The following is a 15,669-nucleotide window of genomic DNA, read 5'->3' as shown; positions in this document are numbered from 1 at the left end:
TTCGCCCCAATCAACATGAATGCTTCTTTCTACGCCTGCTTTTGGTGAATGTACCCGGTCCGACGTCCTTTGAGTATTTGAGAACTGTAAACGGTACTATACATGACACTTACCGTAGTGCATGCCAAGCTCTGAATTTATTGGAGAATGACCAACACTGGGATGACTGCATCAATGACGCGATCGAAACGTCAACTCCAAGTCAAATTCGTGCATTGTTTGGAATCATCCTAACAACTTGCTCTCCTTCAGCTCCTACAGAGTTATGGGGAAAATATAAATCGAAAATGTCCGAAGATATACTTCATCGAAAACGGTTAGAGACGTCAGATATGACTTTTGATTTTACATCAGAAATTTATAACTACACTTTAGTTATTATAGAAGATTTGTGCGTATGTATGGCAAACAAACCTCTTCAGGATTTGGGAATGCCTTCACCTAATCGTACCGCTGCTGTTTCGACATGTGTAGAATTGAATCGTGAACAAAGTTACAGTACGAGTGATCTATTGTCGTATGTACAAAATAACATTTCCAAGTTAACGTCGGAACAAAAAGACATTTATGATACGATAATGCATTGTGTTGATAACAACGTTAGAGAAATTTTCTTTTTGGATGCGCCAGGAGGTACTGGTAAAACGTTTGTGATAAAACTGATTCTGACATTGCGGGATATTTCAGGCAATCATTACCTATAATACCTAGATCAACCCCAGCAGACGAAATGAATGTTTGCCTGAAAAATTCTAATTTATGGGCACATGTAAAAACATTAAAATTAACTACAAATATGCGTGTCCGATTGCAAAACGATGACTCTGGTCAAACATTTTCAGATCAATTGCTGGCAATTGGAAAGCTCCCAGTAGACTCAATTTCAGGATGTATACAACTACCTGCTGAATTCTGTAATTTATTGACGTCCAAAAATGAATTGATTGAAAAAGTATTTCCAAATATTCTAAACAATTATAAAAATAATAAATGGCTAAGTGAAAGAGCGATTCTTGCACCTAAAAATATAGCCGAAAAGGAAATCAACAATAATGTTTTAACCAAGATTCGAGACCAGGCAGTCCTTTACAAGTCAGTCAACACAGTTTTGGAACCAAATGAGGAGGTTAATTATCCATCTAAATTTTTAAATTCCGTGGATCTTTCAGGGTTTCCACCACACGTGCTACAACTAAAAATAGGCGTATCAATAATACTGTTAAGAAATATCAACCCACCAAAGCTTTGCAATGGCACGCGACTCGCCGTAAAAAAAAACAAAAAAACAATGGAAAACGTAATAGAGGCCACAATCTTGACAGGGCCTTTTGAGGGTGAGGCTGTCTTATTCCTCGCATTCCCATGATTCCAACGGATCTGCCTTTTCAATTTAAAAGATTGCAATTCCCAATTCGATTAGCATTTGCAATCACCATCAACAAAGCTCAAGGTCAATCATTAGAAAAATGTGGTATAGATCTTAATACTGATTGTTTTCCCATGGACAATTGTACGTTGCATGTTCGAGGGTCGGTAAACCTGACAATCTATTTATATGCAGGGACAATTGGACAGCGAAGAATGTTGTATATTCGCAAGTTTTACGCAGTTAATTTGTATTGTATCTATCTATCTATCTATCTATATAAAAACGAGTTGTGTGTATGCATGTAATATAAATGACGACCGCGACACTCAAAGAGAAATTACCGACTGGGACACCGGGACACAAATGACGACCAGGACACAGGGAAACAACAACAACGGGGACGCCGGGGGGCACAGGGGGATATATAAATGACGACGGGGACACAGGGAATGTTCGATTAGCAATCACCATCAACAAAGCTCAAGGGCAATCATTAGAATAATGAGGTATAGATCTGAATACAGATTGTTTTTGCCATGGACAATTATATGTTGCATGTTCAAGAGTCGGTAAACCTGACAATCTATTTATATGCACAGACAATGGGACAGCAAAGAATGTTGTATATTCGCAAGTTTTACGTAGTTAAAAATATATATATATCTATCTATATTCACAGGTGGGACACAACTACAATGGCGCGTAACTAATATGGCACGTAACGACTTACGCGCGCGGGGGGGCTTAGGGGGGCGCGAAGCGCCCCTACCAACTGGTGTTGGGGTGGCGCGAAGCGCTACCCCAACAGCTAGTATATATATATATATATATATATATATATATATATATATATATATATATATATATATATATATATATATATATATATATATATTTATATGTATATTATATATATATATATATATATATATATATATATATATATATATATATATATATATATATATATATATATATATATATATATATTTATAAATAAGTTGTCTGTGTGTCTGTCGACTGAAATTACAGACCGGGACACAAATGACGACCGGGACACAGGTAATATAAATGACGACCGGGACACATTATATACCAATTCAAAAACGAATGTATTCAAGCCGAAGTAGCTGAGTTGGTAAAGCCCTATGTTCCAGGTCCGAGAGGTTCCAGGTTCGAACCTTGGCTTTAGCATTAATACAAAAGAAGAAAAAAAAATAAAAAAGGTAAAAACTACAAAAAAAAACTAAAAATAAAATACTAAAAAACTAAAAAAGCTAAAAAACTAAAAAAAGGTAAAAAACTAAAAACTAAAAAAGAAAAAAAACTAAAAAAACTAAAAAAAAGGTAAAAACTACAAAAAAAACTAATAAAAAAAACTAAAAAACTAAAAACTGAAAAAGAAAAAAAAAACTAAAAAAAGGAGAAAAACTGAAAAATAAAGGGGAAAAAGAAAACTAAAAACCGGGACAGAGGGAATATAAATGACGACCGGGACACTCAAAGAGAAATTACAGACTGGGACACTGGGACACAAATAACGACCGGGAGATATAAATGACGACCGGGACACTCAAAGATAAATTACACACCGGGACACAAATGACGACCGGGACACCGGGACACAGGGAATATAAATGATGACTGGGACGCTCAAAGAGAAATCACAAACTGGGACACTGGGACACAAATGACGACCGGGATACTGGGAATATAAATGACGACCGGGACACAGGGACACAACTACAAGGGGGATGCCGGGGGCACAGGGGGATATATAAATGACGACGGGGACACAGGGAATGTTCGATTAGCAATCACCATCAACAAAGCTCAAGGGCAATCATTAGAATAATCAGGTATAGATCTGAATACGGATTGTTTTTCCCATGGACAATTTTATGTTGCATGTACAAGAGTCGGTAAACCTGACAATCTATTTATATGCACAGACAATGGGACATCGAAGAATGTTGTATATTCGCAAGTTCTACGTAGTTAAAAACATATATATATATATATATATATATATATATATATATATATATATATATATATATATATATAATGGCGCGTAACGACTTACGCGCGCGGGGGGGCTTGGAAGGGGGCGCGAAGCGCCCCCACCAACTAGGTGTTGCCCCTCCAAGCCCCCCCGCGCGCGTAAGTCGTTACGCGCCATATATATATATATATATATATATATATATATATATATATATATATATATATATATATATATATATATATATATATATATATATATATATATATATATATATATATATATATATATATATAATGGCGCGTAACGACTTACGCGCGCGGGGGGGCTTGGAGGGGGGCACGAAGCGCCCCCACCAACTAGGTGTTGGGGTGGCGCGAAGCGCCACCCCAAAAGCTAGTATATATATATATATATATATATATATATATATATATATATATATATATATATATATATATATATATATATATATATATATATATATTTGCACTTCTATTACTTTTTTATGACCCAGACAAAATTTCGAGAGGAGGGGGAGAGTTAAACCCACTAACCCTGTCTGAAAGCAAGCAACTATTCCAGGAATGATTCTTACTGCTACTTCCCAAGGCAGTACATGTTTCGTTAAAACTGCTGACTGTGATCATGCAAAAAACTCAACTGAGAAAGCAGGTTGCTAATGAAGACACCCAACTGTCATTTTATTTAAGATTGGTCTTTATGAGAAAGTAGTCCAGCTGCTAGATTCCAGATCTGACCTAAAACGCACCGTTGTACCTCAGCTTGGTGAGCTACATTTTGTCATGTTTGCCCTCCGTGCTCTTGCTACTTCCATGGAAAACTCAAGTAATAATGTTGCCTGGATAGAAGCTCTCGTCAATTGATCAATAACTACAAGGAGGATTTTAAAATGTGCCCGTTACGAAGGTGCTCTTTATGCACCGTCCTATTCATATATAGCTCTCTACAAAACGGCATCGGAGGAGTTCCTCAAGGACAACTCACAATTGACAGAGGTCTGTCTGAAGGTAGCAGAGAGAGTTGAAGCAGCCTTTTCTGATAATAACAAGCACACAAAAGTCGAGTCTCTGAAACAAACAAATGCGACTCTACTAGCGGTAATGACTGCGTCTGATGTCATCAGAGTTTTTACAAGAATGGGAAACAGAAAGACCTAAGAATACAATGATCAAGACAATGATGAATCACCTGCTTCGAGTAGAGTCAATGTTGTTCTTTGTTGCTGTTATCCAGAATGCTGAACAGGAGGTTCATCTCCAAGTTTGAGAGCACCTTAGCAAGCTCGTTTTTTCCTTTGAGAGGATTAAATACAATCGACTGCAGCCTTGTTATAGTGCCTACACGTAAGACCTAAGGACCAGTCATCCTGAAACCTGGAGAGAGCTACCAATAGGCAACATTACTGTCACAAGGAATGACATCCCTTGTGGCATCTGGGCAGACCATATATGCGAACATCTTAACAGGCTGATAAAAATTTAGTCTTGGTTTTTTAGGATCTCAGACAATACAAATGCCAGACAGATATTCTTCTTGGTTACTATAGAGCTAACGTTTAGTTGTTGACTTCAAGAGTCAGTTTAACCTGGAGCTTGACAAACCAAGAGAGTACCACACCCATGGCTCAAGTGTTATGAAGCAGGAGCATTCTGGTATTGACAAGATTAAGGCAACCATTCTGAAACATGAAAGCCGTGAAAAGCTTCTTAAGGTGACAGGCTGCACATTGGTATCATTCGTGCCTAAATCCCAATCATTATGTACCACGATTCTGAATGCAGATGTGACTGCTCAAAAGCTGTATGAAGAATGTATTAAAGAGAAAATGAATGGAGACGTCATCCCGTGGGAACTGGAAAACAAGAAGAACAACAATATGATTACGTTTAGAAGCATGAACACCTAATAAGCTCCAACACACGACACTGAATCTCAAGGATATAAAGAGTATATATAGCTGACTGATGATCCTGGTCAAGTCCAGCAGAGGCATCAACCAGAAGGAGGCCACTTGGAACAATGAGTTCACTCTGAAACTGAGAATCCCTTTTGCACCAGACCGTAAAATCTTGCCACGCTTGGACAAATCTAAGTTGATCCACCTACTCAACAAGTTGGCGATGGATAAAAATATAAGAAGACCCTCAGCAAGAGGATGAGATTAATAGTAAGTCACATGTTCTAAGTCCCGAGACAGCTCTGGTAGATGGAATGCTCCTTGGCGAAGAAACCAGCAACTAATGTGACCTTCCAAAATCTCAGTGTATTTTTCAATAACAAGCTAATGACCCTATTAAAATACTATAACGAAATCATCCTTGTATTTGATACAAAGAAGGATGATTCCCTAAAGAAGGCTACGAGGAATAGAAGAAGGTAAGGTAGAGACACAATCCAGTATTAGGTCCAAGATGACACAAACATAAAATATATTCCAAAGAGCCGGTCCCAAGAAAATGGCTGACTCGACCAACTCCCATGCAACAAAGGCAGTTGAGTACAACATCAATTCACAAAAACTAGTCGTTACCCATTTTCAGGACATACAGTAAACAACAAAGACTTATTTTTTCGGAAAAATAAGACACAGACACCCAAGTAATAGTCACAGAAAAAAAATGATCTCATGCTGAAGAACACGTTCACATCCATTCTCTCTGGAGCAGTAGAGGTAGAGCCTAAACGCAGGAAAGAAAGAGCCCAGCCTTCAACGCCTTTACTGGAGCTAACACCACTGGAAAGTTCTCTGGTATCGGCAAAGTAACCTTGCTGCCAGTGTACACGAAGGCAGATAGTGATGTTATCAGATCCCCATCAAAAAAGACATCTACATCAAGGCCTTATCCCAACTATGATGGCACGTCTTCTGCAACCATAAGGCAGAAATCGAAAACCTACCTCCCACTCTTGAAGCTCCACAACAACATGTTCTGAGAGTCCAGATCCAAGCCAGATTATGGGGACAGGTTAAAATTGCTTTGCAGAGTCACCAGATGCATCCCCTACAGATTGGCTACCATAAGGAGTCTGATGGCCATCTGAAATCAACCATGACAAATGCTCTTCCAGCTCCAAGGGGGGCAACATTACAATGGTAACATGTCAATGTAAAAAAGACAGTTCCTCTGACAATTGTTCCAGCCGAACAAACAAATTATCCTGCACAGGTATTTACCAATGTAGCAGTGCATACCAAACTGGTAGGGACACACAAAATCCATACCAAACTGATTATAATTATGACCTGTGATAAAATATAAAGACCGTTTAACTACCTTTAAGATATTTCTGTCATGATAGGCAGGTTGGTTCTTAACTCAGTTGTTCATGTTTGATTACTTGTAAAATAAAAAACAAAACAGATTTATGGTTTGTTATTGAATCTAGTTCACTTATTTTGATACCATTATATTCTGTGATCCCTTTAAACATATTTTAATAGGTCCCTGCGGCCTTATCCCGGTGGAAATATTCCTTGATGTGAAGAAAGCTTTCGACAGCCTTACACACGAGATCCTTCTTGGTCAGTTGTCGCATCATAGTGTTCGAAGAGAAGCTCGGTCCTGGTTTTCTTCATTCCTGACTGGCCAATCCACTGCAGTTGAAGCTTCTGACGAGCATGTTCCAGTTGAATATGGAGTCCCACAAGGCTAAGTTCTTGGGCCATCCCTTTTCCTTATATATATCAATGACCTCTATCGACTATTTAGCAGCCCACGGTCTACCTTCTGTTGTCAATTGTCCCAGAAAGGAGATGCTGAGGTTGGAGCCTTGGCTACGCCTGGTCAGCATGAAGACCTCTTTGCATCTCTTTGAACTCTTTGCACGACAGCACCTGATGAATTATCCCTTATCTTCAAGCTACAGTTGATGACAGAAAACATATATCAGTGGTTTGATGCAAATTTATTGGCTTTGAATGTAAAAAAAAATCGTTTCTTCTTATATTCTCCCGCATAGGCAAAAGCTGCCCTACAGTGAGAGAGCTTCAAACATCTAGGGGATCCATATCCCGCCCAGCTGACCGGTTTGTTCGATTCCTTGGGGTACTTCTAGATGAAAACCTATCTTTCGAGTGGCATATTGAGTCGATGACGTTAAAGGTTTCTGGAAGCCTTGGAATTATTCAGAAGTTGAAGCAAGTCTTTCCTTTCTCTATCCTTCGTCTATTATACTTCTCTCTTATTTACCCTTATTTATGTTACTGCTCGTCAGTGTGGATATCTACATTTCCACTTACGCCTTTACATGATCTCCAACTGAAATCAGCAAAAGTACAGCAGTCTACCACCCATATTTCTATTGAAATTCTGAAGATAAAAGATATTCATACGCTGCACCTCTCTTTGATTGCATTTCAATATTTCCGTGGAGACCTTCCATCAACTTTTTCCGGGCTATTTGAGCTTGTTAGAAATGTCGGTCCTTATGAAACTAAGATCCAGGATGATGTACTGGTGTGATCCCCCCCTGAAGTACACTCGGACTTTGATCTGATAATTGCTGTCAGGCGTACCTGAAACTCCGTTCCTGATGGATTCGACGGTCCTGTACCCTAGGCTCCTTCAAGAAACAGTTAAAGAAACTTTTATTAAAAAAAATTAAATCAAAATAAATTATAATATTGATCCGTTATTTACATTGATTAATTATTTATAATTAATTATTTAGAAAAATTTACTTATTTATAATTGGACGGTGTTAGTATTGGTTCCTCGATGTTTATTTGTTTAATGATTTTTTTTCGTATTTTTTTTTTTAAGTAGGTAATAAGTAGGTAATTTTTAAGTTGTATTCGGGTGGGGATTGGTGAGTAGAATCTAAATATATTTTAAGTGTGAATGTACTTAATATTTATTTATATTATTTTCCAAATAACGGGCCATTGAGCCCCAAAGGGCTATTTACCTTAAAATATACCAAATTATATTTTTGTTTATAAATGGAAGTATATTGGTAATAAAAGGAACTTAAATTTGAATTTAACATTTAAAATCGATACTTAAGGCTGTTTAGAAAGTGAGATGTGGATAAAAACGTTTGGCATGGCAGCCATTTGATAACATCCAAGATGGTTACCATATTGAATCCTCTGCAAATGAAAACTTGTTTTTCTGAATGCTTATACCATAAGGTTTCCAAAAACGAATTGTTTTCGTAATTTTCAGCAAAAAAAAAATTAAACGAACGTAAGATGAACCGGACTACAATCAGAAGTACAAAGTATCGAATAGCTTTGGTTTAGCTTAATGTAGATAAGTTTTGCGACAATTATCTTCTGACTTATAATTGAACCGAGTTAGACGTTACAACTATAAAATGCTGCAAAAAAAAAGAAAAAAGAAAAAGAAAAAAAAAACTGAATACAAATGATGTGTATTTAAAGAAAATTGAAGTGCTAAAGCTGATATACGCAAATCCTGTTAGCAATGAAGTTCGGAATTTTTATTCCCACCCCCAAAAAAACAATAATGTATGCCCAACCTTAGCCTTGACCCTTCTAGCTGAGGAGGATAAATAGGCAAACTTTTGTAAAGGTAATCAGCATTGCCACTTAACTCTTGTTTCGATGACTTACCAGATATCTCCTGTTTTGAAGCCTCCTTAAATAAGTCCATCTGATGTGAATCTGTTCCTGAAGTGGAAGAAAGATTTTGAAGCTCCGTTCCTAATCTTTGATTTACTTCACCTAGGATAAGGAATCGATGTTTCATTTCTAACATTTCTTGTCGCAATGCAGATGCAGTATCACTCTCATTCTTTAGAAAACGATAAGAATTTTCCAAATCCACCTTTTGACCACAGATTCGATCATAATCCTGCAAAAATAAACCCGTGCCATAATAAGAACAGAAGATAGACCAAAGAATAAAGAAAAATAATCTTAAGCCGTTCATATATATATATATATATATATATATATATATATATATATATATATATATATATATATACTAGCTGTTGGGGTGGCGCTTCGCGCCACCCCAACACCTAGTTGGTGGGGGCGCTTCGCGCCCCCCCCAAGCCCCCCCGCGCGCGTAAGTCGTTACGCGCCATATTAGTTACGCGCCATTGTAGTTGTGTCCCTATGTCCCACCTGTGAATATAGATAGATATATATATATATATATATATATATATATATATATATATATATATATATATATATATATATATATATATATATATATATATATATATATATATATATATATATATATATATATATATATATATATATATATATATATATATATATATATATATATATATATATATATATGTTTTTAACTACGTAAAACTTGCGAATATACAACATTCTTTGCTGTCCCATTGTCTGTGCATATAAATAGATTGTCAGGTTTACCGACTCTTGAACATGCAACATATAATGGTCCATGGGAAAACAATCCGTATTCAGATCTATACCTCATGATTCTAATGATTGCCCTTGAGCTTTGTTGATGGTGATTGCTAATCGACCATTCCCTGAGTCGCCATCGTCATTTATATATCCCCCTGTGCACCCCGGCGTCCCCTTTGTAGTTATGTCCCTGTGTCCCGGTCGTCATTTATATTCCCTGTGTCCCGGTCGTCATTTGTGTCCCGATGTTCCAGTCTGTGATTTCTCTTTGAGTGTCCCGGGCGTCATTTATATTCCTTGTGTCCCGGTGTCCCGGTCGTCATTTATATCCCCCTGTGCCCCCCGGCGTCCCCATTGTAGTTGTGTCCCTGTGTCCCGGTCGTCATTTATATTCCCTGTGTCCCGGTCGTCATTTGTATCCCGGTGTCCCGGTCTGTATATACATTCGTTTTTTAGTTTTGTTTTTCTCCTTTATTTTTTTCCTTTTTTCTTTTTTTTCTTTTTTAGTTTATTTAGATTTTTAGATTTTTTAGTTTTTTTATTAGTTTTTAGTTTTTTTGTAGTTTTTACCATTTTTTTAGTTTTTTTAGTTTTTTTTACTTATGTCCTGGTCGTCATTTATACTCCCTGTGTCCCGGTCGTCATTTGTGTCTCGGTGCTTAGTTGATTGCTAATTTATATTATATTTATATTTATATTTTTTATATTTATTAATATTTTTTTAGTTTTCTTTTTCTCTTATTTTTCAGTTTTTTCCTTTTTTTTAGTTTTTTCTTTTTTAGTTTTAAGTTTTTTTTTGTTTTTTACCTTTTTTTAGTTTTTTTAGTTTTTTTAGTTTTTTAGCTTTTTTATTAGTTTTTAGTTTTTTTTTAGTTTTTGCCTTTTTTTAGTTTTTTCAGTTTTTTTTAGTTTTTAGTTTTTTACCTTTTTTTATTTTTTTTTTAGTTTTTTAGCTTTTTTAGTTTTTTTTCTGTTTAGTTTTTTTTTGTAGTTTTTACCTTTTTTAGTTTTTTTTCTTCTTTTTTATTAGTGTGAAATAATTCAGACGTCATATGCGGACAAACACGACGTCACTCGACAGACAGACAGACAGACATAACCCACAAACAACTTAAATTTATATATATTTATTCATATTTTTTTAGTTTTCTTTTTCTCTTTTATTTTTCAGTTTTTTCCTTTTTTTTAGTTTTTTTCTTTTTTAGTTTTTAGTTTTTTTTAGTTTTTTACCTTTTTTTAGTTTTTTTTAGTTTTTTTAGTTTTTTAGCTTTTTTAGTTTTTTTATTAGTTTTTATTTTTTTTGTAGTTTTTGCCTTTTTTTATTTTTTTCAGTTTTTTTTAGTTATTAGATTTTTACCTTTTTTTAGTTTTTTTTAGTTTTTAAGCTTTTTTAGTTTTTTTTTCTTTTTAGTTTTTTTTTGTAGTTTTTACCTTTTTTAGTTTTTTTCTTCTTTTGTATTAGTGTGAAATAATTCAGACGTCATATGCGAACAAACATGACGTCACCTGATCCATCCACAGATCCACACACAGACAACTTATTTTTATATATATAGATTTCTTAAGTTTTAACCTTTAGCAGGTGTGCCCCAAACATCGAGCTCTCAAAAAATTTTATATACCACGGAAAGTCATTGCAAATGCTATGTAATTCAAATATGTTTATAGACCCTTTTAAAACAATAGATTTTTTTTATAGTACTAAGAACTTTGCACATGCTTGTCTCCTTTGATGTACTCCCACTTGCTAGCTATTCACCGGCCCCATTTTTTCCACTATTCACATGCTCCAAGGAGCACGTTTGGTGTGATGTATTTTGGCTGCGTCAGAAATCTCTCTTGAATTTCCAGTCTATATTAAAAACGGCGTCCTCCTTTAATGAATTTTAGTTAGGAGATAGTTGCCGTGGTGCAAAATCCAGTACTTGTATTTTTGTAGTTCAGACCTTTTCTGTCACACAACTTTCCGTAAATACCTGAAGAGGATTCAATGTCTTAAAGGATCAACTTATATCGTCCATTATAAACTTATGTGGCCAAAGTTAAACTTAGTTTATGTGGCCACAGTATTTAGAAACGATTATGCGGTCTTGCCATAGCTTGTAGAACTAGGATAAGAGTTCCCAAAAAAAAACGGCAGAAAACTAAAAGCCGACACCTACTCCCATGGAAAGCATGGAAAATCATTCAACTTCTCCCGTTTTGTGCTGAAGATAAAGTGCAGAGAGGAGGAGTCCCAAGAAATATTCTGGCATACCTGCTTAGAAAACATTAAAATCAGCCCACAAGAAGTATAATTTGAATAATTTAGCAGCTTTGTCCCTTCTGTACTACCTGGCCTCATTGAAAACCTTGCCAACACAGGATGCATATTATTTATGCTGTATGTATATTGAGTAGACAGCGCTTTGCTTAACAATTAGTAAGAGATTATATGTTTTATTTGTTTTAAACTAGCCTCTCGCTAGCTTTTAAACTGTTACCACATTTAAGAACCCTTACCAATTTTTGCCAAAATTTCTTTGGGAGCTCCCTGTGGTGCTGGGAAAATTTTTGAATGGGTCCTATGTCTTTGAGACAGCCAGCCAGCTTAGAAACTCGTAAAATATTTTTACGGTACACAAATAATCGGCAGCACAAAAGCGCTGCCTAAGTCAAGAGCGATGTAGGCACAATGTGTTTTTTTTTTTTTTTTTCACCAAGTTTTTTTTCTTATAAAGGGATTTTTCATAAAAAACTTTAGAAAGAGCTCATTCGATTAGAAGTTGAAAATTCTAGTACCCTATTTAAGAGTCAAAAGTGATTCAAGGGCAACTAGCCCCCCGTCTTGGGCCCATCAATTCCACAAGCACATTCAATAAAAATTATAAGATAGCCATTTTCTTCAACGTAGTTGAAAAGTCCAGAAACTACATATCTAGGGAAGTCAATCCCCCTACCCCCGAAGTCCTCTAGACAAGTGCTGTGAACTATGCAATGCGTCCATTGGTTACATATAGTATTTGCTATTGGAAAGGGGGGCATGTTTGACCTTTCGCGTCCGGAGGACGAAGGGCATTCAGGTAAACCTCTCAGAAAATGTTGTGAGGAGTGTTGAACTAAATCAAAACACGTTATGTGCATATAGGTTGTCGAAAGGACTGACTCAGGAATGACTAGGTGTATTAAATTGGAAATTTGAGGAAATGATGTAGAGGCTGATCAATTGGAAATGATGCAGAGGATGATCAAAGCCACTACTACAACTGCTACTACTACCACTACTACTACTATTATCACAACTACAGCTTCTGTTAGCAACAGCTACCAAGGCTGATGATATTGAAATGAAAACTAGAGGAAAAGTTGAGGGGAAAATCTGGACTAAATCACATAATGGCATACAGATTATCAAAAGAGCGCATCAGTAATATTTTAGCAATAGCTGAGCGTAAAAACTAAAACTAAAACTTCTAGGGCATCATGAGGAATATATTCAACTGACCAAAAGGATAAATATGTATACTGCTACTACTATTAGTACTGCTGCTTATACTGTAACTACTATTACTAAAATAACACTACTACCACTACTACTGCTCCTCCTACTACTACTACTATTATGATACTAATAATATTAAGACTAAAGATATGAAGATTTAAATCTGAAAGAATATTTGAGGTTAAAGTTACAGAGCTGGTTGTGGCGGATATTTAACAACCGAAAATACAATATTTGCATCCTACTACTACTACTTCTATTATTACAAGTAGTACTACTGCTACTACTATTACTAGTTCTACAACAGCCACTGCTACTGTAGCTATGGCTACTGCTACTAAGTCTACTGCAACAACTACTACTGCTACTAAGGCTAAGGGCATAAAGGCGAACATTTTGGGGAATATTGAAACAATATTGACCTAAATAAAAACACACATTATTTGCATACAGGTTATCAAAAGGACGTATCAGCAATGTCCCGGGAACGGTTTATGGTATTCAGTTGAAACTTTTAGCGTGTGTTGAAGGCAATGTTGAAAAGAAGATGTTATGTGCGTAATGCTACTAATGCCATTTCTAAATCTAAATTATTGCTATTACAGAAGCTATGGATAAAGGTGAGCCTTTCAAGGAATATTTAGGTGGATTTTGAACTAAACCAAAACAAACTATGAGCATGTAGATTGTCAAACGTATAACAACAACAATTCATGAACAGCTTACATTATTAAGTTCGAACTTTCAGGTTATGTTGGCAGGTTTTGATCTAACATAAAGGCACTGTGTGTTTACTATCAAACTACTACCACGAATACTGTAACTGAATGAGGCTAATTGTATTAAGGTGAAACCTTCTGGGAATGTTTAGGGGGAGTTTCAATTGAAATAAGAAAGAATATAGGCATAAAGATTTTCGAATAGTAATAGAAGCAATACCATACCCAGCGCAATATCGCTGCATAAATGAAGAGCGGTGTAGGCACAATGTATTATTTATTTTTTACTTTTTTCACCAAGACGCTTCGCATAGAAACTTCAACAACATAGAAATTATCGTAGAAACTTCTGAAGGAGCTAATTCAATTGGCAATTGAAAATCTAGGGCCCTTTTTAAGTGTCAAAAGTGAATGGAAGGCAGGCAACCCCTCTCCGAAGCCCATTAATTCCCCAGACACAAACACCGTGTTCCTTCAGGCTGTCAAAAGGATGTATAAGCAGAACAGCTTATAGTATTAAGTTGAAACATGCAGGGCGTGTTGAGAGGGACGTTGAACTAACAAAAGGCACTCCGTGCATACTGCTACTACTAATGCCACTATTCCTGCTGCTATTACGACCATTAGTAGTATTATTATTACGACTATTACAAAGATAGATTACTATTACTGAGGCTTAGGGTAGGAAGGTGAAACTTTTAGGGGATGTTTAGCCGGTGTTGAGGTAAATCAGAACCCACTGTGCATGTAGGTTGTCAAAAGGGCGTATCAACGATATCCCAGGAATGGTCCAGGGCATTAAGTTGAAATTTTTAGGGCATGTTAAGGGGTATTTTGAACTAGGCAAAATGCATAACTTAAATATAGGTATTCCTACTGTGACTGGTAGTACAGCTCATACTGCTACTATTACTACTACTACAACTGCTACTATTACTACAACGACTGATACTAGTACAAATGAGGCTAAGCGCATTACGGTGAAACTTTCAAGGAATGTTGAAAAGGATAGTGAACTGAAACACGCTATGTGGAGGCAGGTATAAAAAAATGGTAGCAGTTATGTCTCAGGAGGAGCTTAAAAAATTAAGTTGAAACTTTCAGTGCATGTTCAGGGCGCTGTTAAACCAACCAAAAGGTACTACATGTATACTCATCCCTCTAGTTCTACTGTTACTACTAATACTACTACAAAGACTAAGGGTAATAAGGAGATATTTTTATGAAATGTTGAGAGGTATGTTGAATTAAATTGAAACACTGTGTGTATGCAGGCTGTCACAAGGGTGGCCGGCGTTTACCCCCTCCCCACGGAAAATACCCCTTAAAAATTTCCCCTCGCAGAAAATATCCCCCAAGGAAAATACCCCCCCGCAGAAACTGGGCCCCAGAAAATGCCCCCCTCCCGAGGAAAAAAACACCAAATACTCCCCTTCCAGTGGAAAATAAGGCTTTCCAAATTTGAGAATTATATTTGAGTTTTGTTTCTTGATTTTCCGTAGGGAGAAAGAATTTTGGTACTAATGTATTATACGACACACACTCAAGTTTACGCTATGTAGCCTAAAACTCAAGAACAAACCGATTCCTTCGCTAGCTTCTTTCAGCTTAGCGCGAGATAAGATAGAGACAAGTGACAGAGTAGATGGGAAATATATAATTTGGGCTATATATTTTCACACAATGGGGGGGGGGTAGAGTATTTGA

The 15,669-nt window shown here is 36.3% G+C and overlaps 1 protein-coding gene across 4 annotated transcripts in view; it reads right to left on the bottom strand.

Moving 5' to 3' along the window:
* LOC136037141 (uncharacterized) overlaps positions 1 to 15,669 on the bottom strand; it is a 152,674-nt gene that overhangs the window by 16,776 nt on the left and 120,229 nt on the right. For all 4 annotated transcript variants that reach the window (XM_065719640.1, XM_065719643.1, XM_065719641.1 and 1 more), the window contains exon 16: positions 8,977 to 9,217. In XM_065719640.1, coding sequence (XP_065575712.1) covers positions 8,977 to 9,217 — 241 coding nt within the window. The remainder of the gene's footprint in view (positions 1 to 8,976; positions 9,218 to 15,669) is intronic.

This window comes from Artemia franciscana, chromosome 16 (assembly GCF_032884065.1).
Source record: "Artemia franciscana chromosome 16, ASM3288406v1, whole genome shotgun sequence".
NCBI classification, from domain to species: Eukaryota; Metazoa; Arthropoda; class Branchiopoda; order Anostraca; family Artemiidae; genus Artemia; species Artemia franciscana.
Note: the sequence above shows the minus strand (reverse complement) of the source record. Positions and strands in the feature narration are given on the sequence as shown.